A 25,340-nucleotide genomic window follows, 5' to 3' on the forward strand; every position below is an offset into this window, starting at 1 on the left:
CTTTTCTGCTAACTAAAAAAAAATTTCAGAGTTTTTATAAATATTTGAAGCAAATAATTAAAGAGGAAATAACAAAGAATTAACATCAAGACTAAATGTAGTGAAAGTTAATCCAGTAAACATTTTATTGTAGTTTCTCCAAGTTTTAACAAATCAATAATTCACAGTAACCAAATCTTCATATAAACACTTCTATAAATTATAACCATATTAACATTCATTTTGCATACAGCAGTTACTATATTTGAATTACAGTACAAATCATGTCCAATCTTATTGGAGAAAATTGATTGCTGAAGCAAAAAGTACAAACCATTCGATTTCAGTGGTCACACTGCAAAGAAAGCTCACTACTCATTTAACTTGACCAAAAATGCTACTGTTGAAGATAACTGATGACATAATCCTAGTATATCCATGAATAAGAGAAGATGGGGAGTTGAGATCAAGCATTCCTCAAATGCTCTTTCCTCTGAGTTCTATTCCCCATCTGCATCCCAAATGCCAGATAAATCTAGCATGGAAAGTTAAATCCTTTGCACCCAACATACCTAAAACAGACATCCGTATCCATATAAAACTTACCATCATACTGTTGCCCTGTTTCTCATTTGCTTCATGCATAATAGTGCTTAAATGGCCAAGACAGTTCAAATTTTCTTCTATTATTTGTGCTAAAGTCTCCCTGTGGAATGAAAGCAAAGAGGCATACGAATTTCCTCTATTTTCTGGTCTTCAGGGTCAGGATGATTCTGCCCTTCCGACAACACTGCAACCCTGCAACCCAATGCAGCTGATTCCTGTAGTCTTCAGTTTCCTCATCCCTCCCACCCACAGGCAAGAGTCCTGTTACTCCAAGCTGCTGCCTCTGCCCAGCTCTAATAATAGTGAGTCCACTATAACTGCAATCTGATTTTCCTCTGAAATATAAGTGGCACTTATATACAACTTTTTCCCCCTGAAAATGCTCACTGGGGGGAAAAAAAGAGAGATCCTGTGGCACAGCTAGATGAAAGATCTCTTTGTTTCTGAAACATTTCCCTTTCCTTATAAGTAGTAAAAAACATCAGCATGCTTACTTCAGAGATACACATGTAGGGGAGGAGATACAAAAGTACAATCTTTTCTGCAAATATCAGGGAAGGTGAAAAAAACTGTTTGGAAAATACAGATGACAGCAATGAGAAAGCAAACAAGCAAGCTGATTCCTGAGGACAGCAGAAGAAACCTGTGACAGGGGAGCTGCCCAGAACCAAGAAGTATCCCTGAAGTTTGTATTTGAAGGAAATCCTGAATTTGGTTTCCACCTTCTACACTTCCCTCTTCCATATGGCCTCCATCCTTACCTTTTACTAACCCTCAGTCCCTACCCGACTAGAATCAGTTCTAAGCCATGGAAGATAGTCATTATTAGCTTAGAACTAAATTCTCATTCAGCTTATTCAACAGATAGAAAAACTGAGGCCAACAGTTCCCAATCCTTGGTGGTTAAGTACCGCGGGTACATTTGAAGTTTTCCTTTATAATGTATTCCTACTGGAAAATGTATTTAAAAATTCCTGTTGAATATACTTTTGCAAACAACCACAACCTCACATTGAAAATCACTTGTACAGAGGTAACATTTGCAACCATTTGCATCCCCTAATAAACCTACATGCCTTTAATGAAAGCAAAAAGGTATTAAATTTTATTTGTGTCAATTCTGATTAATGGAATATTTCCTCAAGTCCATATAATTAATTATAGCCTATGCTGTAGCTGTGGATGTATTACATTGGGCCAAATGTATAATGGCCCCGAGATATACCCTGGAGCTTGCTTTCTTTAAGAAGATAAAATACCTGGTATCAGCTTGCCTTCCTGCCATGTGCTTTTCTCTCATAAAAGCAGAGTACAGAATGTGCAACTGCATGACCTCCTGAGCAGTGATGTTACATGGCTGCACCTCTGCAAAACTAATTATGGGCAGAGCTTCCAGGAAATGCTGGTATTGTAGAGGTCTCCATGAGTTGTGAGAAAAGTGACAATACACAAGCTAGCAAAGAGCCAATGGCTCTGGATACGGCACATCTTATGCTGAGAAAAATAACAGAAATGGATAGTCATTCAGCTTTTAGCAGAAGAGTAGGAATTAAAAGAAAATATAGGACTTCAAACGAGTTATTTGCAAAAATGATTTAAGGCACTGAAAAAAGTCATTTTAGAAATACTAAGTTATAAAATGAGTAGATTAAACTCAATTCCATTAGAGGGTTGATCAAGGGCCCTAAAATAATAACTTCAAAACGATAGCATAATTTCTCAGAGATAAATGGTTAAGTGAGGAATATAGTTTGGCTAAAAGATTTGATAAGCCAATAACAGATAAAGAACTTAGAACCTGGACTGAGCTAATAAGAAGTAACATTTGCTGAAGATTCACTTCCCCAGCATTTTATATACACTGTCTAGCTGAATTTTCACAACACTTCCCATTTTACAGGTAAGGAAATGTGAACATTAAAAGAGTCAAGTTAACTGTATAAGGTTATTACAAAGAGACAATCAGGATTCAATCCTGGTCTATAAGGCAGTGAAGAATATGTCTTAACCACTGCACTCTACTGCCTCATTCCTACCACTGCTCTTGAAAATACAACTATCTATTTTAACAAAGTGAACCCACCCATCTTGAGGAGTTACCACGCATGACAGAGGATGTTCACGTTCTGCTGAAGTTGTGGGCAGCCATGCTGATGCCTGAGGGGTTACACCTTCTAGACTGGATCCTACAAGGGACCGAGCAGAGCTCTGTGTCTGAAGGAAAAAAAAAAAAAAAAAGATTACAGGCAAGCACCTCCACACATTCATATTCCTAAGACTTAACATTTCTATCACTACTTTTATGCATAACCAGACTATTTCTGTATAAATTTATCTCTACTCTTACACACCCCTACTAACTATCCTGTCCTTGACCCCTTTCTTCATTGACTAAAACTAAATGTATCTATCCTTTTATTCTACTTTAGTTGGAAAAAAAAATCTCCAGTTGAACAAAGGACTAGTTTTTTTAATCTAGTCAGGCACAGCTACCCCCAAATTGGGTTGGGATACCACAGTGGTCTAGGGTTGAGAGGAGTATAAAAACAGGAAACCGGAAAGGAGAGAGATAATGAATGATGATCATGAAGTCCTGTATCAGAATTGCTAGGGAGACACCAAGCAAAGAACATGAGCATCAACCCAACATAAAATACACATGTCCTTATATATGGAATTTAAGAAAAAAAAAAAAGGGTCATGAAGAACCTAGGGGTAAGACAGGAATAAAGACACAGACCTACTAGAGAATGGACTTGAGGATATGGGGAGGGGGAAGGGTAAGCTGTGACAAAGCGAGGAGGAGGCATGGACATATATACACTACCAAACATAAGGTAGATAGCTAGTGGGAAGCAGCTGCATAGCACAGGGAGATCAGCTCCGTGCTCTGTGACCGCCTGGCGGGGTGGGATAGGGAGGGGGAGGGAGGGAGACGCAAGAGGGAAGAGATATGGGAACATATGTATATGTATAACTGATTCACTTTGTTATAAAGCAGAAACTAACACACCATTGTAAAGCAATTATACTCCAATAAAGATGTAAAAAAAAAATACACATGTCTTCAAGAGGACACAGATCATGCTGATAAAAATCCCTTTTGCAGGGAGTAACAGCAAATCAATGTCATATTACATAATTCATTAAAAATTACTTACACAGGCAATTTTAAGGAGATGCCATATTTCTTTCTGCCTCTTTCCCTGCATAAACATGACAGTATTGTCAGCTTCTTTGATGTTACTGAGGGCCATTTCCACCTTGGGCAGTAGATCAATAATCTTCTGCTTACAGCCCAACAACTTGCTGGAGAGGTAAAATCTGTGTCAGACATTTATACATCCCTCAAGACTGTACCCCATACTCCCAAACCCAGCTGGGGGAATGAATCACAATCAGCATAGATTTAATGACTGATCTGCAAGGCAATGCACACAAACAGGACACATAAATGCATGCAGCTGTGGTCAGGGTTCCCAACGTACTGCCAGTACTCTTCCTGGTTCTAGTATATTTACCAGAAAAGGGTATTACACTTTGAAAGGAACATGATAAAAGTATCCTGGCTTTTCAACAGTAAGGAAAACAATATTTCTACCTCAAATGACCGAACAGCTCCTTGAGAACCCGATCCTGACTCTGCACAGTATGCACAATGATTTTCACCATCTCCGTGCTGTCGCTGTAGGAGTGATCTATAAAAGATCTCAGTCAGTAGGTATAACCTCTCTTCTGTGTGAACATATCAGCCTCCAAACAAAAAATTCCTAAAAATCTGAAACTAGTTTTAATTAACATCTCCATTTAATTTCAAAGCTAAATTAAGATAAAAGATTTTAAGATTATATATCTATAAATAATCATATAACTAAAAATGAAGTCTGTGTGTTTGTGTGTATATAATGTATATATAGATTTATCACTGTATCTTCAGTTATAAGAAGAATCATCTTGGCTACCTTAACCCATACTAACCCGAGCCCCAGACACATATGCAGCTTTCTGGACAAGAGATCATTTTTTCTTGGATGATTAACATAATTTGTTTAGAAGCAGTAAGACAATTCATCAAACTTTCACTGACTTAAAGGAAGGAATCCCAGCTAGGCTTGCTTGGAATTTCATGTTTATCCATCTGTTTATACCCATGAAAACGTTGAAAAAAGCTGACCAACTTAAGCCAAATCTGATGCACTAATAAAAGGACCTGTAGACACCTTGAAAATTCAGTTTGAGGGTAGTATGAAATCTTAAAGCAAACTGGCAGTTGACAAATGTCCTCAAATGGGATGGCTGCGTGGTCACAGTGAGTAGGTTCTACCGTTATAGATGCCATCTCATTTAAAAAACAAACAAACAACTACAATTAATTGTAATATTTCAGAAAATGGTTATTTAAATTTTAAAACATTGGAAGGTTGCTCATGGATCATGCTGGTATTTCCCCGGACAATAATTAGTCTCAAATGCAAAACTATTATTATTATTATTTGCTATTCTCTACTTAAAATTTTCTCATTTAACCCTCACAGGAGTCCTGTGAGATGGCTACTGTTGTTACCCACATTTTACTATGAATGGAGTATCGAAAGAGGTTTAAAAAAAGTTGTCCTTTGTTAGCACTGCAAAGACTTCGCCTAGCACTCAACTTGATTCCCCACACATCTTTTTCTTTGTCTCTCCCTCAACAACAACCAGATACAGAGACTCCAAAAAGGCTCCTCTCCAAACAGCACTTCTTCATAAATCCCACGGGCTAGGCCCAACAGCTTTCCCATATAACTAGCTCTTTTAGATGGTCAAAGACCTTAGAACTTTAACCTACTCCAACATAAAGAATGAAGAAAGTTGGTTTTCACCATTTTCAGCTGAACAAAAGTCTCAAGGCAACTCTAAACTGGAAAAGACACCAAAAACTATACCTCAAGTGTGATTACATAAGCCCCAACAATAGACAAAACTTCTTGTCACAACTAGTTTGTCACTCAAGGTGACTATCAGTTCAAAGAAGCTATCTGGATAGCAAGTTTATTTCTAGGCCCTGTGATATGCTGATATGCATGGCTACTGCAAAGTTTTTATAAAAATAATCCAAACAAATGTTATCAATGACTGTGGAAAGTTAATCCACTGAGTCAATGGATGGAATTTTATATACCTTCATCTGCAAAATCTGATTCATTGGCCAGAAGAGAGTAATGAATATCGATTAAAGAAAAAAAAAATTAGCCTTGCTCTATTTGAAATCTTAAATTTCAATATTTTACTCTAACCACAACTTTATCACTTACATCACTTTTTTGTCAATATCTTCAACTTTTCTGTCCTCTTGTCAGCAAGATCCTAACCCTACATCAGTCTAACCACCTGCTCTATCAGTTTCTGTATCCAAGCTACTAACCACTACCAACAAAAAAATTGTACTATCATTCTCTCTGTTGTAACTACTAATTCACAGGGTTTCACTTCTGCTCTGGATTCTTTTTTTTTTTGCGGTATGCGGGCCTCTCACTGTTGTGGCCTCTCCCACTGCGGAGCACAGGCTCCGGACGCGCAGGCTCAGTGGCCATGGCTCACGGGCCCAGCCGCTCCACGGGATGTGGGATCTTCCCGGACCGGGGCACGAACCTGTGTCCCCTGCATCGGCAGGCGGACTCTCAACCACTGCGCCACCAGGGAAGCCCTGCTCTGGATTCTTAATAAATGTCTTGGATCAGCAACATCTGCCATTGCACACACCAGCTTTCAAAAATCTTTAGCATACTCCTTAAATCTACGACGTCACACCTCTTCAATTACAGATAAACCCACTTCTTACTTCGGGATAGGAGGACATAAAGCAGTAAGATCCTCACCTTCCAACCCCTATACCCACATAAGTGTCTGTATCCACACACATCCCCCCCCCCCCCCCCGGCAATTATCAGTGGCAACAAGCCCAACACCTCCTACTGTTCTCTGGAGTCAGCCTCTCAAACTTGTTCAGAGACTTCCCTCTCCACAGGCTTTTGGCCCCAAGCACATAAATAAGCTCAAGTCTTTCTTCTGAAAACTGACCTCCCTTGATTCTTCATCTCCTCCTAGCTGCTCACCTCTCTTCTTTCCTTAACAGCCAAGCTTCTGGAAAGAATAGCCTAGATAACCAGTTCTCAAACTTACTGGTCTCAGGACACCTACACTCAAAAATTCTTAACAACTCCAAAGTGTTCTTCAGGAATTAAACTGAGAAATACAAAAATATTAATTTATTCATTTAAAAATAACAATAAACTCACCTATTAATACATTTGTATTCAAAATAACTGTATTTCCCCCTCAAAATTTAGTGAGAGCATTGGCATTGTTTTAAATTTTTGCAAATCTTTTTAATATCACCACCAATCTTATCAGAAAAGCATTTAAGTATTGGGAAGCTGACAAATTTCAGCTGATGGATAGACATTTTCCTACATTTTAATTTTTTGCTGGAAACATGGAATTTTATCACTGACAATACTGTTGGCTTTTTTCCTTCAAGTGATAGGTATGATCCATTAATTTTTAGAAAATATCTGCCTCATAACCAAATCTGAATAACCGTAGTTTTTCTGACAGTCATTGTTCCACGTAAAAATGGTGTTCCATTAAAGAAGAGGCTGGTCAACAGCAATGTAAACAACCACTGAAGTGGTTTTCCTTAAGACAACCATCATACCTCAGTATGTAGCAGAAGCACTTTATGAATACTTCCCATTTTATCACACAGAATATTAAAAAGACATATACTCAAGGGTTGAGATTTAAATAGAAATTTTACTGCTTTACCAAGGACACTCTTAAATAAAACTGGTATTTTTTTTAAACTATGAATGCATGTTAGTGAAAATCAATGACTACTAGCATACTTTGGTGCTCATGCCTTCATTCATGCTAAGCAAGGTGCAAGCTGTTTACCCACCAATGCTTTTGCAGCATCAGTGAAAATGTCAACATAGTAAAAAAGGCAAATAACATCCTAGTATTATGAAAACAGTTTTGACCTCACTGACTCCTCTGAAAAGGTTTCAGGAATCCTCAGGGGTTCATGAGCCACACTTTGAGAATTGCTGATCTAGACTGACGTCTCCATTCCCTCCTGTCCCGCTCCCTCCTCAGCCAACTACAATCTGGTTTCTGTTCCCAAAAGGCCATTATTTTACCAGGATCACCAATGATATCCAAACTACTAAGTCCAGTGAATATTTTCATTATCATTTTTATTACCCACATCTCTGTAGCATTTCACCCTACTGATCACTTTCTTCTTGAAACTCTCTCTGTCCTATTCCAATATCATTCCTGCTACATATTTGAGCCATTTCTCAATATTTGTACGCTCTTCTGCTTCTAGCCATTTCTTGAATGTTGGTATTCCCTATGATTCCATCCTTGGTTTTCTTATTCAACATACTTTTTCAAGATGATCACTTTATTCCTATGGCTGATTACTCTCAAAATAGCTAAATACCTAGCCTGGACTTCTCTACTAAATCCATATATATATGTACACGTCTCTGTGTGTGTGTGTGTGTGTGTGTGTATGCATGTATATGTATGTTCATATATACATGCATATATACATACATACATATATACATACATACATATATAATACTACTAGACATCTCTATTTGAATGTCTCACTGACACCTTAACATCAACATGTACAAAAATGAACTCATGTTCTTTTCCCATTAAGTCTGTCATTTTCCTATACTTCCTATTATGGTGAGTGGTCCTACCATGCACCCAGCTGCTCTAGCCAGAAACTTGGCAGGCATCCATGATTCTCTACCCCATCTCCTACCACCCATATTAAATCCATCACCCAATACTAGCAGTTCTACCTCCTAAATCTCTCTCTTGCCCTTACCCTCCTCCTCTTCACCCCACTGCCACAGTTCAGGCTCTTTGCCTTAGCTAATGACCCGCCTTATCCTGAGCCATGATTACTTCAACAACCTTATAACTAATAAGCAACTCTAGCGCAGCCTCCCTTTAATCCATTATCCACAATGCTACCAGAGAAGTATTTCTAAAATGCTAATCTGATCATGTCATTCCCCTGCTTAAAACTTTTTAGGGTTTCTCTTTGCCAACATGATGAAATCCAAAATCGTTACTATGACATACCAAATCCTTTATTATCCAGCCACATCTCTCCTTCTGAAACTACAATCCAGTCACGCTGCATCTCCTCAAACATGCTGTTACATGTATATGTCTTTACCCATTATACTTATATATGCAAGAGCCTACCTCCTTTCACCGAGCTACTGCTACTTATCCTTTAAGGCTCATCTCAGATATCATCTCCTGCAGGAAACCTCCTCTAACCAACCCTGACCTCCAGTCAGGGTTAGATGCCTATTGTATAGTACCTCATAAATGTAGAAATTAACTGAACAAATTCCACTACAATAAAAACCAACATAGAGGAAATTTTGATATTTGTTAAATACAATTTAAGATGTATATTAATTTGCATGTGTTTGTAAATTTTAAGGTGTAAAACTTATGGGTTTTGTTTGTTTTTTTTAAATTTCAGTATATAGCAAATTAGGGCACAGACTTCACCTTTTATTTCTTCTATAACCCTTCAAAACAAATCAGTTTTTAACTGAAGGATAATATCTTGCACATACGTAATACTTTATAGTTTTCAAAGCACTTTCACAAACATCCTCTCAAATACATTGCCACATACAGTCACTGAGTTAGGAAAGCTAGGTTTCAACCCCATTTTGCAGAAGAGGGAAATGAGATACAGGGAGAAAAGGTTATTTGCCTGAGGTCACTTGGTCAGTAAAATGCCCTATCTAGAATTCAAGCCTTCCGATTCTCAATCCAGTGCTCTTTCCAGCAGAACATGCTCTGTATTCAGCAGATGTTCAACAGAATTGTTTTGCCAATGAAATAAGCAATCAGCGACCACGTGCAGATGAAGGCATCATTTTCAAAGTAAATGCTTTGGCCTAGCACATGGGCATTCCCCTGCCCATTCCACACCTGAACCCACAGTACCAAATTCTTTCCAATCTCTTTAATTTTAAGCAGCACTTATTTTTTCCCGTCTTTCCACACATTTTCTTGCTTCCTCTTTCCCTTCTTTGAGTTCCTTTTTTCTCTTTCATTCCTTTCTTTCACTTCCTTTTAAAGTTTTTTCTCTTTCAATTTTCTTACTTTGCCTTCCTAATTTCTTAAATTCTCACAAACTTAAAAGCTGTTGTACCATAAACATCTCAATGGCAATACCAAAACTGGAATTTATTCTGCAGCTTATGTAAAATCCAGTCTCCTAGATTTGCTAGTGATGGTTTCCTAAAATGCCTTTGTGTACTGTGAAAAATTGTCTTACCTGAAGGTCTGTGCTTTAACTGCTTATATAGATCAATGGCACGCTGTTCCCTATGAAAGAAAAAAAAAAGGTTCTATATGTGAAGATAGTTTAATGACTTTAATAATCTCCAACTTGAAATGAACAACATTATCTGAATAGAGTAATGATTCCATTTTAAAGCAAGTACATATTGCCAATGAATATTTTACAGAGCATTTCACTGGGTAATAAGCAAGATCTTAAGATGCAAAGTTTAATATATTAATACTTCATATCTGCTCTGATCTACTATCACATATATAATATCCTTGCACCAGAAACACTTAAATGGGAAAAAATTATGACCTGTGATTAGAGAAAAAAATCTCAAGTTTCTAATCAAAACACTTAGGAGGTTAACCTTATTTAGGGATCTAATCTAATAGACAATATCTTCCTTGAACCAGAAGTATGGTAAATAGGGAAATAGTTTGTAATTTAGAATACTTGAAAATTTCTTAACACTCATATGAAAAGATGCTTCGATTTAAAAAGCAAAGGTCAACCCAAAGAGTTATTTCCAAAATTTCCTGTGACTAAGAAAGAACTTCTGTTTTAAATATGATGCCAATATATTTGGGGAAAGGAAAACTGTAGAAAAGAATCACATATAGACTTAATCTGCCAGAAATACAAAGAACGAATAATCTGCTACCAAAAATTACAGACACCAACACCAACAACATGAGTTCACCCTTACAGAGATTCCATCAAGTCTCCCTGACGTCGTCCATAGGGGCTCTTTTGTAGCTCCATGATTTCAGTGTGCAGGGACATGATCTGATCCTCCAGGTATCCAATGACACCCACCTAAAATATGATGAAACACAAAAGAAATGACAGGCTCACCACCACACAACACAAAGAACTCAGAGAATGACTTGCTGCAGTAACAGAACTAAGTGATTTAATGTAAAACACTGATTTTGGTGAAGCCTTTTTATCTTTCGGATTATGACATGTAATTTTCACATGAGCACCAACTTATTCCTAGGCTTCTCTCTTTTCTCTCCTGACAACAGTAGACTACTAGCATTTTCTTTTTCCTCCTGAGAAGCAAAAAGATAGAAGTGTCACTAACAAGAAAAAGTGGCCATCAAAACCACTGCATCTCAGTTCTATGATTTTCATTGCCTCTTGTTCCCAACTGCCTTGAATAAGGATGCAGAAAGATAAAGACATGGGGTTCCCCAACCCAGGATACCAACTGCCCCACCCACGTCCTCAGGGAAGTGCTGGCATCAAGAAGAGCAACAACTTAGTGGGACCACAGACAGATGTACTGGGTAAGGAAGGAATCTGCCACCTAGAGAATGATTTATACCTAGTGTGACCATATAATTTATTGTCCAAACTAGCATAATTTTGAGAGTATTATTGATAATTATGGCAAGACAGGTATAAACTGAAACTGTCCCAGGTAAACCAGGATGTCCAGCCATCCTATCTAAACCAGTCATAAAAATAACAGTGATAACTACCATCTGTTATTCACTCCCATTTAATCTGTATAACCCTATTAAAAAAAGGTACAGTCTCTATAATATATGGAAACTGAAGCTCAGTGCGACTTCAATTTAGTCTCTTTTGCCCAAAGCCTTGGTTTTCATCCACTATGGTACTTCCCTCTATATATACAAAGTATCGACTAGATATTTAGCTGATATTCAGGAATGACATGAAAAATACTCTACAAAGACAGTTTCTAAGGAAGACCTCAGGAATTAATAAGCACACAAAGTGAGCTCAATGATTTTACCTCAGCATAGTGGATAGCCTTTTCTTCCATTTCTTTCCATGCTTTTAACATTTTTTCTGAGGCTAAAAAAAAAGTCTTAATTGGTTATCTCAGAAACAGCCATAGCTTTAATTACTGACCTACCCATCTCCTTGCCATATCAACATCAAAAACAGAGTTATGAGTTGAATTGTCCCCCCCAAAAGATAGCTGAAGTCCTAACTCAGTACCTCAGAATTTGACCTTATTTGGAAATAGAGTCACTGAAGATGCAATTAGCTAAATTAAGATGGACTCAATCCAGTATGACTAGTGTCCTTAGAAGAAGAGGAGAAGAGACACAGACACAGACACATGAAGGGAAAGCTCCATTTGACAACAGAGGCAGAGATTTAAGTGCTACAGCTGCAAGACAAGGAACGCCAAGGATTGCTGGCAAACCATCAGAAACTAGGAAGAATCAAGGAAGGATTCTTCTCCACAGGTTTCAGAGAGAGCACGGCCCTGCCAACACATTGATTCTGGACTTCAAGCCTCTGAAACTGTGAAATGATAAATTTCTGTTGTTTTAAGCCACGCAGTTTATAGCAATTTGTTATGGCAACCCTAGGAAGCCAACACAGATGATTTTCTCTTTAAAAAAAAAAAAAGAAAGAACATTTTAAAAGTAATACATGAACATGATCTTCTTAAAAATCAAATACTATATTGGGGTATAAAAAGAAAAGTCTCTCTCTTCCCCTCCATCCTCCACCCTCAGGGATCCCTTTGTTAGTCATTTCTAACATAGACACATATCCTTTTCTCTCACAAATGGGACCATCTCTATATACTTTTCCTTCTTTGCTTTTTTCCCCAACTTAAAACATTGCTGCCGTTAAAGACCTAAGTGATCTTTTAACATCAGCACACATAGGGCTACATCACTCTTTTTAAACAGCAGTATAAGATATACAACTGACAAATCAAAGATAATTTGATAAAAGAATTATAATGTTTTGCCATTCATCAGAATGCCTATAATATACAAATAGAAATAAAACATCAATCATAGAACCTGCTTTAGTAGGTTACTTTAGTAGGTAAACTTATTTATCCAACTAGACACTGCTGATCATTTATTCTGAAATACACATGCCTTGCTCAAGATGAATATACAAACCAGATTTATTTCCCAAAAAAAGATTTGTTTCATGAAAGAAAATAGAAATGCTGAAGGTGACCCTTTTGGTTTATTATTTGAATTTTAACTCTGCTTTTCACATTTCCTTAGTACATCTGAAGGGAGATAAACTTGGAGTGAAATACTGAAAAACTGGAGGCTGCATACAATAAAAAACAGTGGGACTCCACGGCAGGTGGTTTGGGGGAAACAAAAACTCTGGAATTATTTGTGTTATTATTTATAGAAAGATAAGTAGTTTAAGACTTCCCAGGCTATGAAGTCACCCCAATACAGACTTTGTATCTATTTTCTAAATGAGGTTTGACAATTGCAAATTCTTAAATCATTTTTGTATTTTTCTGAAGCTGAACAATTTTAGCCCAACTGTGGTGGTGGTGGTGGGGATGGGAGGTGGGGAGGGAGGGCAGGGGGGAAATAAAGTTGCTCAACTAAAGGTTAAAAAAAAAAAAACACTAACATTCAAACCAAACAGGGTTTATGATGATCTGAGATGTCCTCTCTCTTGTTTTAGTATGAATGTAAGTGAAACAACTGGCTAAGAAGAAGGCAACATAGCAAATGGCTTTAAGAGACTAGACACTTCTTTCAAATACATTACCCAACACTTACATATCCCATAAGTCATCTGCTCACTGTATCTTTCCAAGTCAAGCTGAATGCTTTTGTGAAAAAACTCCAATTTAGCTTTCAGTTGCTGAGATGCTGAGATTAAAGTGTTCTTCATTTTTGTCAAGTTAGCATTATATCTAAGAAGACTTAACCTAAACCAGAGCAAGAAAAAAAAAAGATATAAGCATTTCAGAAACACCAGACAAAAGTTTAAAGACTCAAATCCATAAGCCTAAAGCCTATGTTTCTATGAGAAACAGCTGATCTCTAGAATCTGGTCTCTAAAGACTTCCTGCCCATGATACTCTGATAAAACAATCTTCTTATACTAGGACTGTTCAGGAACTACTGTCAAGCTTTTGCAACTAGATGGTTTCAGACCATTAGTAAGAATTCTACAAGTCTGATCAGAATATTACATTTCAAATTGGCCCAGTATATAGTATTGCATGGGATACTGACTAGTGAAAACTGGCAAAATTAATTCTTGAGCATTAATGCACATGACATTGTGCGTGTAAATAAACAAGAGAATCCACTTACATTGCTGCTCTCTGTCCCTGAAAGAGCCTGCTGTAGTCTTCTTTTAGCCCAGACACATAGTGCACTGCTTCGGCCCATACTTTACGCAGCTGTATAATTGGAAGCTGTATTTTGCTGTCCTGTACTATGTGTAAGAAGTTGGGGAAAAGAAGAGGGGAGTTACTTTTTAAGATTCTAGAGTTCATTTACTATTCTTTGTGATTTCCTGTCCACACAAATAGCATTCCCATAGATACTAGAAACAGATGCTAGAAAGAACCACTTGTTACTGTTTCATTCAGTCAATGTACATTTACCGAGCACCTGTACACCTAACATGAACCCTCCAGATACAAGGGGAAATAAAAATGAAGAAGACATAATTACTACATAATCGCAAAGCTTAAAATTATTCCTGTCTTTTTTTTCCTTGCTTCTCTCCAACCTGGAATACTCTTTTTTCCTCTCCACTAATTCAAATTCTTTATTTCTCTGAAGATCTAAATCAAGTCCCACGTCCTCCACAATCTGCCACAGTCTTTTCTGCTTCTGAATAACAAATTTCATCTCCTGGACTACCAACCCAGCTTCAGGAAAACTTTATTTTTTACAGTATATGATTACAGGGTAAATAGCAGCTTAATAAGAAATGCCTTCCTCAATGTAAGACTTATGAAATTATCTACTTATGATTATCTCTTGTCTTTTCTTTGGTAAAGGGAATGCTTCTTTCTAAAACCATGGCAGGTATATATATTAAGTTCAGTGAAATTCCATTTTAACATTATAAAATTCTCCAAGATTGAAGAGAGATTCATCTCATACTTAAGGTGGCAATTATATTCTCTGTCATTCTTTTCCAATGAAAATCTTCAGAGAAAGGTCACTACACTGGATTTCATATGGAGAAAACACATTATCTGAAACAGACTTCAAAAAAATAAAGCTGTGTATTTGGAAAAATCTTTGCCTCCCCTAATAATGATTAATAGCCTCAAATAACTTTTCATCTGTTTTTATATACCCACACTTACTCCTGAGGCTTCCTATAACAGACCAAACAAACAAAACAAAACAAAACCCACACCTTTAAAAAAAGAGTCTGGGTGAGGAGAGCCTGGAAAAAAAATCATATACTGTCAAAAATAAAGTCTGAAAGGGCCTAGAAATGATACCCCAAGTATCATGCCAAGTATCCAGATTTTGGTTTCTAATACTATTCTCAATTAAAATGAAAGGAACCAGGGCCCCTTGGAGAAATGGCCGATTCTAGGACTAGGGCAGGAAATTTAAAAGATGGTCCTGGAATACCTTGTGGTGCCAGAAAGTAAGGAAGTGCTTAAAAAACCAAAAACTGAAACACCCTTATTGATGGAGTAAGTAAAAGGGGCACAGGAAGCCAACTGAAAGAGCTCCTAATGTAAGCTCCAACAATTTGAACAACAAAATAAATAAACTAGTATTGGATTATAATCCATAATATAAAGTAAATATCCATGAATTCAAATTGATATAATAAATAATTGAATAAATTAATAAATGGGAAAAAAGAGATAAATCTTGTGTGCAAAAGAATTCCAAATAAATTATGTAGATACTCTACCCTAAAGGAGGGGGAGCATAACTCCCACTCCTTAAGTGTGGGTTCTTGCATAGTGATTTCCTTCCACAGAGTACAGTGTGGAATGGGGGGGAAAGACTAAACTTTAGAGTAGAGAAAGCTGACAAACACTACTTCAGCCAGGTAAGCAAGGCCAATACTAACAGTCATTAATCATGTTGACAGTATGTACCCTTTACATAATGTGAAGAAAACAGCACTTGAATTCTGTGATCTTTCTCTCAAAAATCCATTTTCCTACTCATGAGAAAAAATATCAGATAAATTGCAACAGTGGGGCATCCTACAAAATATTTGACCAGTACTTTCAAGGTCATCAAAAACAAGGAAAATCTGAGAAACTATCACAACCAAGAAGAGCCTAAGGAGACATGACAACTAAATGTAATGTGGTATCCTGGATGGGATTCTGGAACAGAAAAGGGACATCAGATTAAAAACTAAAAGAAATCTGAATAAAGTATGAACTTCAGTTAATAATAATATATTGGTTCATTAATCGTAACAAAAGCATCATACTAATGTTTAAGTTGTTAACAATAGGGGAAGCTATATCTGTGGGGGAGGGGAGTAACATAAGAATTCTATACTATCTGCTCAATTTTTCTGTAAATCTAGAACTGCTTTAAAAAAAAACTAATGAAAAGGAAGGATTATATAATTTCAGCCCTTATGCCCAATTTTGTTCTTGATTTTATAATTTTGTGCTTGTTTTTAGTTTTGGGTAGACAGAAATTGATCACTTAACTTCTTCAAAAGAAAATAATTCTCTCAGGATAAATGAAATCATTTGAATGTTAAGCAGTATTCATAGGATAAAATGAAGTATTTGAACATGCTTAAATAATGAAAGAGAAACTAAAAAGTGGGCTTAATTAATAGTGAAGATTCATTTTTTTATATGTGAGAACCCTATCCACAGGAAAGTAAGTCTTCTCCCAAATGAGGGATCTGGTGGTGATTTAAAATCTACCTCTTCACCTTTCAAACCATACAAACCCATCTTTCACCACATATAGAAACCTGAAGCATGAGACACAGAACAGAAACACCAAAGGACCATTTCTACTAGTCATTTTGAGTCAAAATTATATTATTTCAGATTTAAAGCTCAGTCAGTAAATGAACTATACTTACCAATATAATTTACACAGTCAGATAAACTTCTGGAAGCAAATGGTCCTTCATATACAGTCTTACTTTTATCAAACAAATAAACCATATAGCTATCACAGCCCCTCTGAAAGAGAAACAAACAATTAAGAAAAAAGATCCTTGAAAATCCTAGGTTCTCTGAGTACCTAAACACCAGATTTCCTACTTTGAAATGCCAATGGTGAAGTCAGTTTCGTTAGCATACATCTCACAGATTTAAGGTCTAAACTTCTGTTTAGGAAAAATAAATAAATAACTGTAGTATGGACTAAAGTGGAAAACAATCACCAAACCCAAAAGGACAAAAGCAAAAAGTCATAACAACAATATCCATAGAATGGGAACACTATTCAGCAATCAAAAGGAATAAAGTAATGATATATGCTATGACATGAATGAATCTCAAAAATATAACAGTATGAAAGAAATCAGACACAAGAGATTATAGATTATATGTTTCCATTTATATGGAATGTTCAGAAAAGGCAAATCTATAAAGGTAGAAAGTAAATTAGTGATTTTTCTGGGGTGGACAGAATGGATATTAACAGTCAATGAGGGCTTCCCTGGTGGCGCAGTGGTTGGGAGTCCGCCTGCCGATGCAGGGGACACGGGTTCGTGCCCCGGTCCGGGAAGATCCCACATGTTGCGGAGCGGCTGGGCCCGTGAGCCATGGCCGCTGAGCCTCCGCGTCCGGAGCCTGTGCTCCGCAACAGGAGAGGCCCGCATACCGCAAAAAAAAAAAAAAAAAAAGAGTCATGACCAAAATCATATTTTACCATCCATCTATCCTCTGACAGGACCTATGAGACTGCTGGTCTAATTTGAAGGTTCTAGGCTTTAGTACAAAAAGGGGAAAAAAGGGCTTCCCTGGTGGCGCAGTGGTTGAGAGTCCGCCTGCCGATGCAGGGGACGCGAGTTCGTGCCCCGCTCTGGGAAGATCCCACATGCCGCGGAGCGGCTGGGCCCGTGAGCCACGGCCGCTGAGCCTGCGCGTCCGGAGCCTGTGCTCCGCAACGGGAGAGGCCACAACACTGAGGGGCCCATGTACCGCAAAAAAAACAAAACAAAACAAAACAAAAGAAAAAAAAAAAAAAAGGGGAAAAAAAAAGGGAGGAGGGAAGTGGCACCAAAGAGAAAGTCATGCATAGTTCAAAACAACAAATGTTTCCTTTCTACCTTTTCACCTTGCAAAGCAATAAGCGTAATGCGTAGGATAAAACTAAAAGAAGAATTCTAAGATGTGGACCATCCCCCAAAGGATTCCAAGTATACATCAAAAACGCAGGGCATGCAATCTCTCTGTGACTTCTTATACTCTAGGTATATTAGAATTGTCTTACAACTCCATCCAAAACACACTGAGAGGCTGGTTTCCGAGGATCCAAAGAAATTCCCGTCTCTGAAAGAAGCTCTTGAGAACAAGTATTTATTCCAGTTTCACGCTCAATACGAGACTGTAGTGAATGAAGACTTTCATCAGGTGGTAACAGAAAAGAAATGATCTTTGCAGAAGTCATATTTAGGATGTGTACTATCTGTTTAAATAAGAAAAAAGAGAAATAAGTATTGATCGTTTGCTACATAAAAGATTCAGTGCTAGATACTAAAGAGAATTTAAGCAAAAGGAATTATCTCTGCATTAAACAAGGTTCATTCCTTTTCCAAAGTGAGATCTCCTTCTATAATTATAGAATGACAGTCTGAAAACTGAAGATAGAGTTTACTTTTCTACTGCAACAGATGTTAGTTCCAAAGAATAAAGTTTCAAAGTTCTAGGGATGTACAAAATCAAGAAATAAAACCCCCAATTTAAAAAGGTAACACTTATAGAAAAATGGTACAGATGAACTGGTTTGCAGGGCAGAAATAGAGACACAGATGTAGAGGACAAACATATGGACACCAAGGGGGAAAGTGGCGGGGAGGGGTAGTGGCGGTGGGATCAATTGGGAGATTGGGATTGACATATATACACTAATATGTATAAAATAGATAACTAGTAAGAACCTGCTGTATAAAAAAATAAATAAATAAAATAAAATTCAAAAATTCAATAAATAAATAAATAAATAAAAAGGTAACACTTATTTTGAGAAATATATCACTGACCTGGAAGGAAATGTTTATGAATTGCCTAATAGATGCCAACAAGTTAAGTGCTTTCACATAACATCCTATTAATTAGATCTTCTAATCTCCATTTTGGCAAAGACAGAAACCAGAGCTCTGAGAACTTCTTGCCTAAAGCCCCAATGAAAGTAGCCTGATACAGGCCAAGTAAGTGTGAGACTGAGTTAGGTGCGGCTCTACCCCGGTAACCAAGGACAGCCACAGAGTTAGAGGTCAGTCTTTTGAACACAACGTAATTTTAAATCCTTTTCCTTCTACTGTCCTTAGATAAGCCATACAAAGTTAATACCTATGTTTCCCCAACGCCTTATATTGACCAGTGTATACAAATGATTAAAATTATCTCTGCTAGAAACGTTTATTACAGAAGTAAAGCACTAATTTTCTTTTAATATACAATAACCTTCTAAGTTTAAAAAAGGTGGGGGGAAGAGAAGGTAATCTTCCAAGTTGACATGGCTTACAGTACAAGCATACCAGCTGAGATCTTCCATTCCATCCTGGCCTAGGCAGATTTCACACTGTGACAGTGACCACTAAGAACAATAGCAGAAATTTAGTATGAAAATCCTAAGGTGGACATTTACTTTTATACAGGGTATATTTCAAACTAGGGTGGGGTGATCATAGCATCCCACTACTAAAGCCGAGCTAGAAGGGAGCAAAAGAAAGCGTGAGGAAATACAACCTAAATTAACCTTTTTGTTCACTCAAATATTTGATAAGTACCTACTATGGTACATACTATTTAGTGTGTTGTACTAGTAATGGGTATGCAAATTGAGTAACTTACTGATCCTTGCCCTCCATAGGATAACAGTCAAATAAAAGATATTAAAGAAACATTGAAAGAACTAAAATACAATGCAAATGCAATAGGTACTGTAATGATGTAAAATATTGTGCCAATTCCAAAGGAGATTACTTGGTGGGAGGAGAGGGATGCTTTATAAAGGACGCACTATTTGAGCTAAACTTTGAAAAGGAAGAATGATTAGAACAAGAAAAGATTAAAGAAGAAAGGTTCTTCTAGGCAGAAAACAACAAGGTAGGCAGAGACGTAGAAGGGGATGAGCATAATCAGAGAATAAAAATTACTCAGTTCAAATGTACCTAAAATGATGTCCCCTTAGGGCATAACAGGAGCTAAGCCTGGAAGTGCAGGATGAAATGAGACCAAGATAGATTCTGAATACCAATGTTAAGAGTTTGGACTTTGAAAGGGAACTATGGAAGGCTTTCTAAATTGAGAACCTGGCAAGTTCAGAATTGTTAAAACATTCAAAAGATACATCTCACAAAATAATTGGATATGTAAATTGAAGAACATGGAATAGTCAGATAGCCAAAGTTTCCGACCTAGGTAACTGGAAGGGTGACAGTGCAAGTAAGAGGCATAGGAAAAGCTGCAGAAGTAATTAACGGAGCAAATGTGCTCAGTTTTTAATGAATTATGTCTTGGATAAGTGGGACCACCAAGTGTAGTTATAAATACTCTGCAGAGAGTTGTATAGTCACAACTAAGGAGATAAATTTGGAAGTTATCCATACTCAGTTTATAGTTAAAGTTATACAACTGGAGAGACTGCCAAAGAAAAGGAAGAAAAGTAATATGGAAGAAGAGAAAGCTAAGGAGAGACTCTTAGTGGCAAAGAATGTTCAGTACACTTTTTTCAACTTTGCTACATACTTAAAGTTTTTCATAATAAACAGTTGGAAAAATATGCCATTCCCTCCTTGAACAATGTAATAAACACCTCAGAAAAATGCCCTACAATAATACCAACCTGTTTTGCAGTTCATGCTTCTGTGTGCATGACATTCCCCTGCCTGTAAATCTTTCCTCCTGCCCATTCCCAGGATTAACACTTACTTATCCTTCAAAGTTCAGTCCTATTATTACGTCTAGGAAGCATCCCTGAACTACTATGAATAGTACCCTACACATACCTTATTCTGTACAACCTCAAAATAATATTGATCTTTTAAAGAAGACATTACTGTACCTGAGCTATAAATGTGTGTGTGTATATATATATATTTTATATATATATATATATATATATTTTTTTTTTGCTCAGATTCACAGATATGCAAACCGTGGTGTTGCAAACTGAACTAAAGCCTACAGACCACAAAACACATAGGAGGACTCTTTCCCCATGCTCTACAACAAGCACATGCTCACAGACCCCTTCCAAGTAAAAGTGATGCTATGATTACCATGACAAGGCTAAAAAAAATCTGAGATAAAAACCGAAATTTTTTGAAGGCAACAAAGAACTAAAGAGTGTCACCAAGTCCTGCTTGTCTAACACATTAGGGGATGATTTATTCCTTGGCACAGTAGAAGAAAACCAAACCATGATATCAGATATCTCTTCAATGTTAGCCAAGAATGACACCAACATGGCCTCAAGTTCCTATTTAAAAAAGTATATTGGGCTTCCCTGGTGGCACAGTGGTTGAGAGTCCACCTGCCGATGCAGGGAACATGGGTTCGTGCCCTGGTCCGGGGAGATCCCACGTGCCGCAGAATGGCTGGGCCCGTGAGCCATGGCCGTTGAGCCTGCACGTCCGGAGCCTGTGCTCCGCAATGGGAGAGGCCACAACAGTGAGAGGCCCGCGTACCACAAAAAAAAAAAAAAAAAAGTATATCAACATGAGAGTAAAACGTTATATGACTAGTCCTTTCTCATTTCAATTTTAGAAATGCTACCTGCTACAAGCAATCAACAAATATGAAAAGACCATAGATGAGAGTTGTTTTGGGGTATACAGCATAATAGAACCTCTCATTCATATCACTGGATATTTACTGAGAACCTGGTACATGCCCTGCTTTGTACACAATGCTGGCATAGGGACGGTGTGGTGGTAGGGTAGACAACTGTTAATAAAAGTAGTAAAAACAATCCTAGCATTGAAAAGACAATCTGTAGAGAGAGGCATGAGTGGAAGATGAGAAACAATTAGAGAATATATAATAGTAAAAATGATTAAATGACAAACTGTGAAGTAGAGACCATTCAGAGAAAAGGAAAGTTGAATACATGCCAGTGTAGGTGAGGAGATACACAGAGATAGGTATCAGTCTGGGCAGAAGCATCTGTCGATGCACAAAAATGCATAATGGACTTGATGGCATAAGGAGCAGTGACAAGCTGGTCCTAAGTGAAGTAAAGGGTAAGAGAAACGAAACAAGCACTTGGATGGGGTGGACCTGAATTAAGAAAGCCCCCAAAAGCCAAGCAGATCAGTTTAGACTTGACTTGGTAGGCAAGAAAGAACTGTTAAGTTTCCTGGACAGGAGAATAAAAAAGCATTTTCAGAAGATGAGACAGGCAGTTCATGTTGCATGGACTGTAGGATGGAAAGGAAATATAGAGGCATGAAAGCCAGGTAGGAACCTTCCTCACCAAACCAAATCTAGTACGATTAGACCTAAATGAATGAAATGGTACCAATATGAAAAAGGGGAAAACCCAAAAGATGCTACAAAGGAATAATCAACAAGACCATTTCAAAGTAAAACTGAGAACGCTTACTAAAGAAATAAAAATGCATCCACTCTAAGAATATCATCATCTTTTTCATATAAGCATCAGGAAAAGATTATTAAAATATATTTATGCCCATTTTCCAAATAAGTTTGTTAACTTCAATGCAAGTCTTATGAAGTAGACCCCATTCAAACTAACCTTCAAATTCAGAATGTGATCCATTAATACAAAACATCTTGGCTGCTTCAAAGTAAGATCAATAGGTCCTCCTCTCTGCTGAGGATCCCAGTTTAGCATCAACTGTAGCCAGTTTTCCATGGGTTCTACTATTAAACTAGAAAACATACAAAAATGGGATAAAACTCATTACGTTCCAATTTTCTTTTAGTTTTGTAAAAAAAGAAAAGGTAGTTTTACAGGTTGTCCATTTCCTTTGTCATTATTTGCATCATTTTATATCTTACTTTCAAATAATTCATGAAATGACACATGATAAGCCTTTTTTCCATAAAAAAACAACCCCAAACCCACATATGCAAGTTACCGGCAACTCCAACAGGTGAATCCAGTTCCATTCCCTAAGGAACCCATTCACCACAGTATCCCAAGAGTGTTCTTAGCACCTAAGCCAATCAGTTGAATGGCAGTTCTTGTTCCCACTAGACCTGTGCTGTCCATATGGTGGCCACTAGTCACAAGTGGCTATTTGCATTTACACTTAAGTTAATTAAAATTAAATAAATTTCAAATTCAGTTCTTCAGTCATACCACCCACCTTTCAAGTATTCAGATACTCATGTGGCCAGCACAGATATAAAACATTTCCATCATCACAGAAAGTTCCACTGGATAATGCTGTTTGAAACAGACAACAACTCTACTACTGTTCTTTTAAAACCCTGAAGAAACTGAGGCAAACTTCCTCAACTAAAATATACATACCTACAAAGGCTATTTGGTTGAGGTAAATGGCTACTAAACCGAACTTCTCCTGTCATCTCTTCGCATGCAAATATACACTTTGGATCCTTCTTCTTAATCTTCTCATGCCTATAAAAGCAAAAGCTACCTCAGTTGACAACCTGATTCTCACAAACACTAAGAATTTTTGCCTTTTAATTTTATCCAATTATGTGTTAAAAAGCAATTATACAATTTAAAGAAAGGTTGGGGGGGAAGTGGGCAACTGAAAATTTCCATTCCCATTAATCATACCAAAGTTCTCTCCCATTTCTTACCAGGTAAATGGCTGCAGATGATGCAAAAAAGGCCTATACCCAGCAATACACTCAAACACCATGGTCCCAAAGCTCCAATAATCAACAGTGGCTGTGTAAGGCTTATTCTCAAAGAGCTCTGGGGCCTTAAAAAGAAAAAATGCTTTAAACATCAACACTGTAAGAGAAAAGCTACATGAGTTTTGAACTATTATATTCACGACCTTCAGAAATAAGAATGAGAATCCTGTACACTTAAATTCAAAGAAACAATACATGTCTTACCAGATACTGCAATGTTCCCACAAAAGATGTACACAGACTTCCTTGATCAACATCTTTGGCATATCCTAAATCAATTATTTTATGCATAATCTGCAAAATAGTAAGTATTAAATGGTTGAGAAATTTGAAAAGGAAAGGCAATGATGTCCTTATAAGGCTCTGGAGAGGGTGGTGGTGAAGAGCATGGGCTCTGAAATAACACAAACATGTTTCAGGCCTGAGCTCCATCACTTAAATAGCCATGTGATCTTGATGAAGTTACTTAACTTCTCTCAGTTTCCTATGTAATGGTATTACTAACAATCCCTACTTCACAGAATTGCTATTAGGATTCAATGAAATAGTGAAAATAATTTAACAGTGTCTGACATATGGTAAAAACTAAATATAGACTGGCTATTAATTTTTACTTTGGTATATTCAGAATAAGCTTGATTCATTAAAACTGGAAGGCAAAGGCAACTTCCAAACTTGTAAGAAGCATCATACCATTTTAGAGTGGATCAATGTGAGTAAACACCTATCTAACTTCAAGAATATCCTGAAGTCTCGGGATACAAAAAAACCCCAAATAGTTGGTGCAAAGCATACACAAAGAGCTTCTAAGAGAAGATGCATCATCAAGGTTTCATCACCTCCAACTGATCATTATCTTCACTACTAAGGCCACACAATCGAATTCAAGGTTTAGATTCTTGGCTTTACGTCTTTATTGGAATGGAATTTGGGCACCAGAAGCAAGAAAACTGCTCAAATTACTTTGATAAAAATATACGTTCCAGGAATCAATTCACAACTTCTGGTTCTTCTCAAGCTGACTCTTTTAGGAATCTGAGAATTCAAGGTTTTCAATTTTAATTAAATATAGAACTTAGGACTTTTGGGGAGGAGAAAGAGTTTTGTTTTGTTTTTCTTAAATAAGAAACATACTTTAAACATATTTTTTTCTTAAAGCAGACCGAGGATGTGTGTGTTTTTTGGATGTGCTTTGTAAGGATTAACAAATTACTTACTCACTGCCTACTACCTCTGCTAGATACTGTGCTGGAAAAAAGAAATGAACAAGACAGGTGTAGTTCCTTCTCTAATGGAGCTAACTGTATTAGCAGAGGAGACAAACAGCTAAACACAAAACCACACTTCAGTGTAGTGAGGGCTGGGATGAAGTATAGAATGCTATGGAGGGCACCAAACCTCAAAGACTAAACTACATCATGGAGACTATTCGATTGGCATGAACATTTCTTCAGGTTTTACCTACCTTTCCACCAACATCCTGAAGAACTATGTTTTCAGGTTTTAGATCACGATGTATAATTTTGTTTTCATGCAAATATTGTATCCCAGATCCTAAATAAAGTTTAAAATGTATTTTCAGGTAATAAA

At 37.2% G+C, this 25,340-nt stretch overlaps 1 protein-coding gene across 4 annotated transcripts in view; it reads right to left on the bottom strand.

Moving 5' to 3' along the window:
• CHUK (component of inhibitor of nuclear factor kappa B kinase complex) overlaps window positions 1-25,340 on the bottom strand; it is a 35,212-nt gene that overhangs the window by 1,397 nt on the left and 8,475 nt on the right. For 2 of the 4 annotated variants that reach the window (XM_060126021.1, XM_060126023.1), the window contains 16 exons: window positions 25,216-25,304; window positions 23,955-24,044; window positions 23,691-23,815; window positions 23,395-23,502; window positions 22,651-22,786; window positions 18,160-18,354; window positions 16,799-16,901; window positions 14,062-14,185; window positions 13,519-13,670; window positions 11,745-11,806; window positions 10,686-10,795; window positions 9,965-10,014; window positions 4,187-4,283; window positions 3,747-3,894; window positions 2,669-2,799; window positions 586-685 (listed from right to left, as the gene is read on the bottom strand). In XM_060126021.1, coding sequence (XP_059982004.1) covers window positions 586-685; window positions 2,669-2,799; window positions 3,747-3,894; window positions 4,187-4,283; window positions 9,965-10,014; window positions 10,686-10,795; window positions 11,745-11,806; window positions 13,519-13,670; window positions 14,062-14,185; window positions 16,799-16,901; window positions 18,160-18,354; window positions 22,651-22,786; window positions 23,395-23,502; window positions 23,691-23,815; window positions 23,955-24,044; window positions 25,216-25,304 — 1,820 coding nt within the window. Of the gene's footprint in view, window positions 1-585; window positions 686-1,844; window positions 2,080-2,668; window positions 2,800-3,746; window positions 3,895-4,186; window positions 4,284-9,964; window positions 10,015-10,685; window positions 10,796-11,744; window positions 11,807-13,518; window positions 13,671-14,061; window positions 14,186-16,798; window positions 16,902-18,159; window positions 18,355-22,650; window positions 22,787-23,394; window positions 23,503-23,690; window positions 23,816-23,954; window positions 24,045-25,215; window positions 25,305-25,340 lie in introns of all 4 variants that reach the window. The other 2 variants (XR_009536029.1, XM_060126022.1) reach the window with 2 other exon arrangements.

Source organism: Lagenorhynchus albirostris, chromosome 16 (assembly GCF_949774975.1).
Source record: "Lagenorhynchus albirostris chromosome 16, mLagAlb1.1, whole genome shotgun sequence".
Lineage (NCBI taxonomy): Eukaryota > Metazoa > Chordata > Mammalia > Artiodactyla > Delphinidae > Lagenorhynchus > Lagenorhynchus albirostris.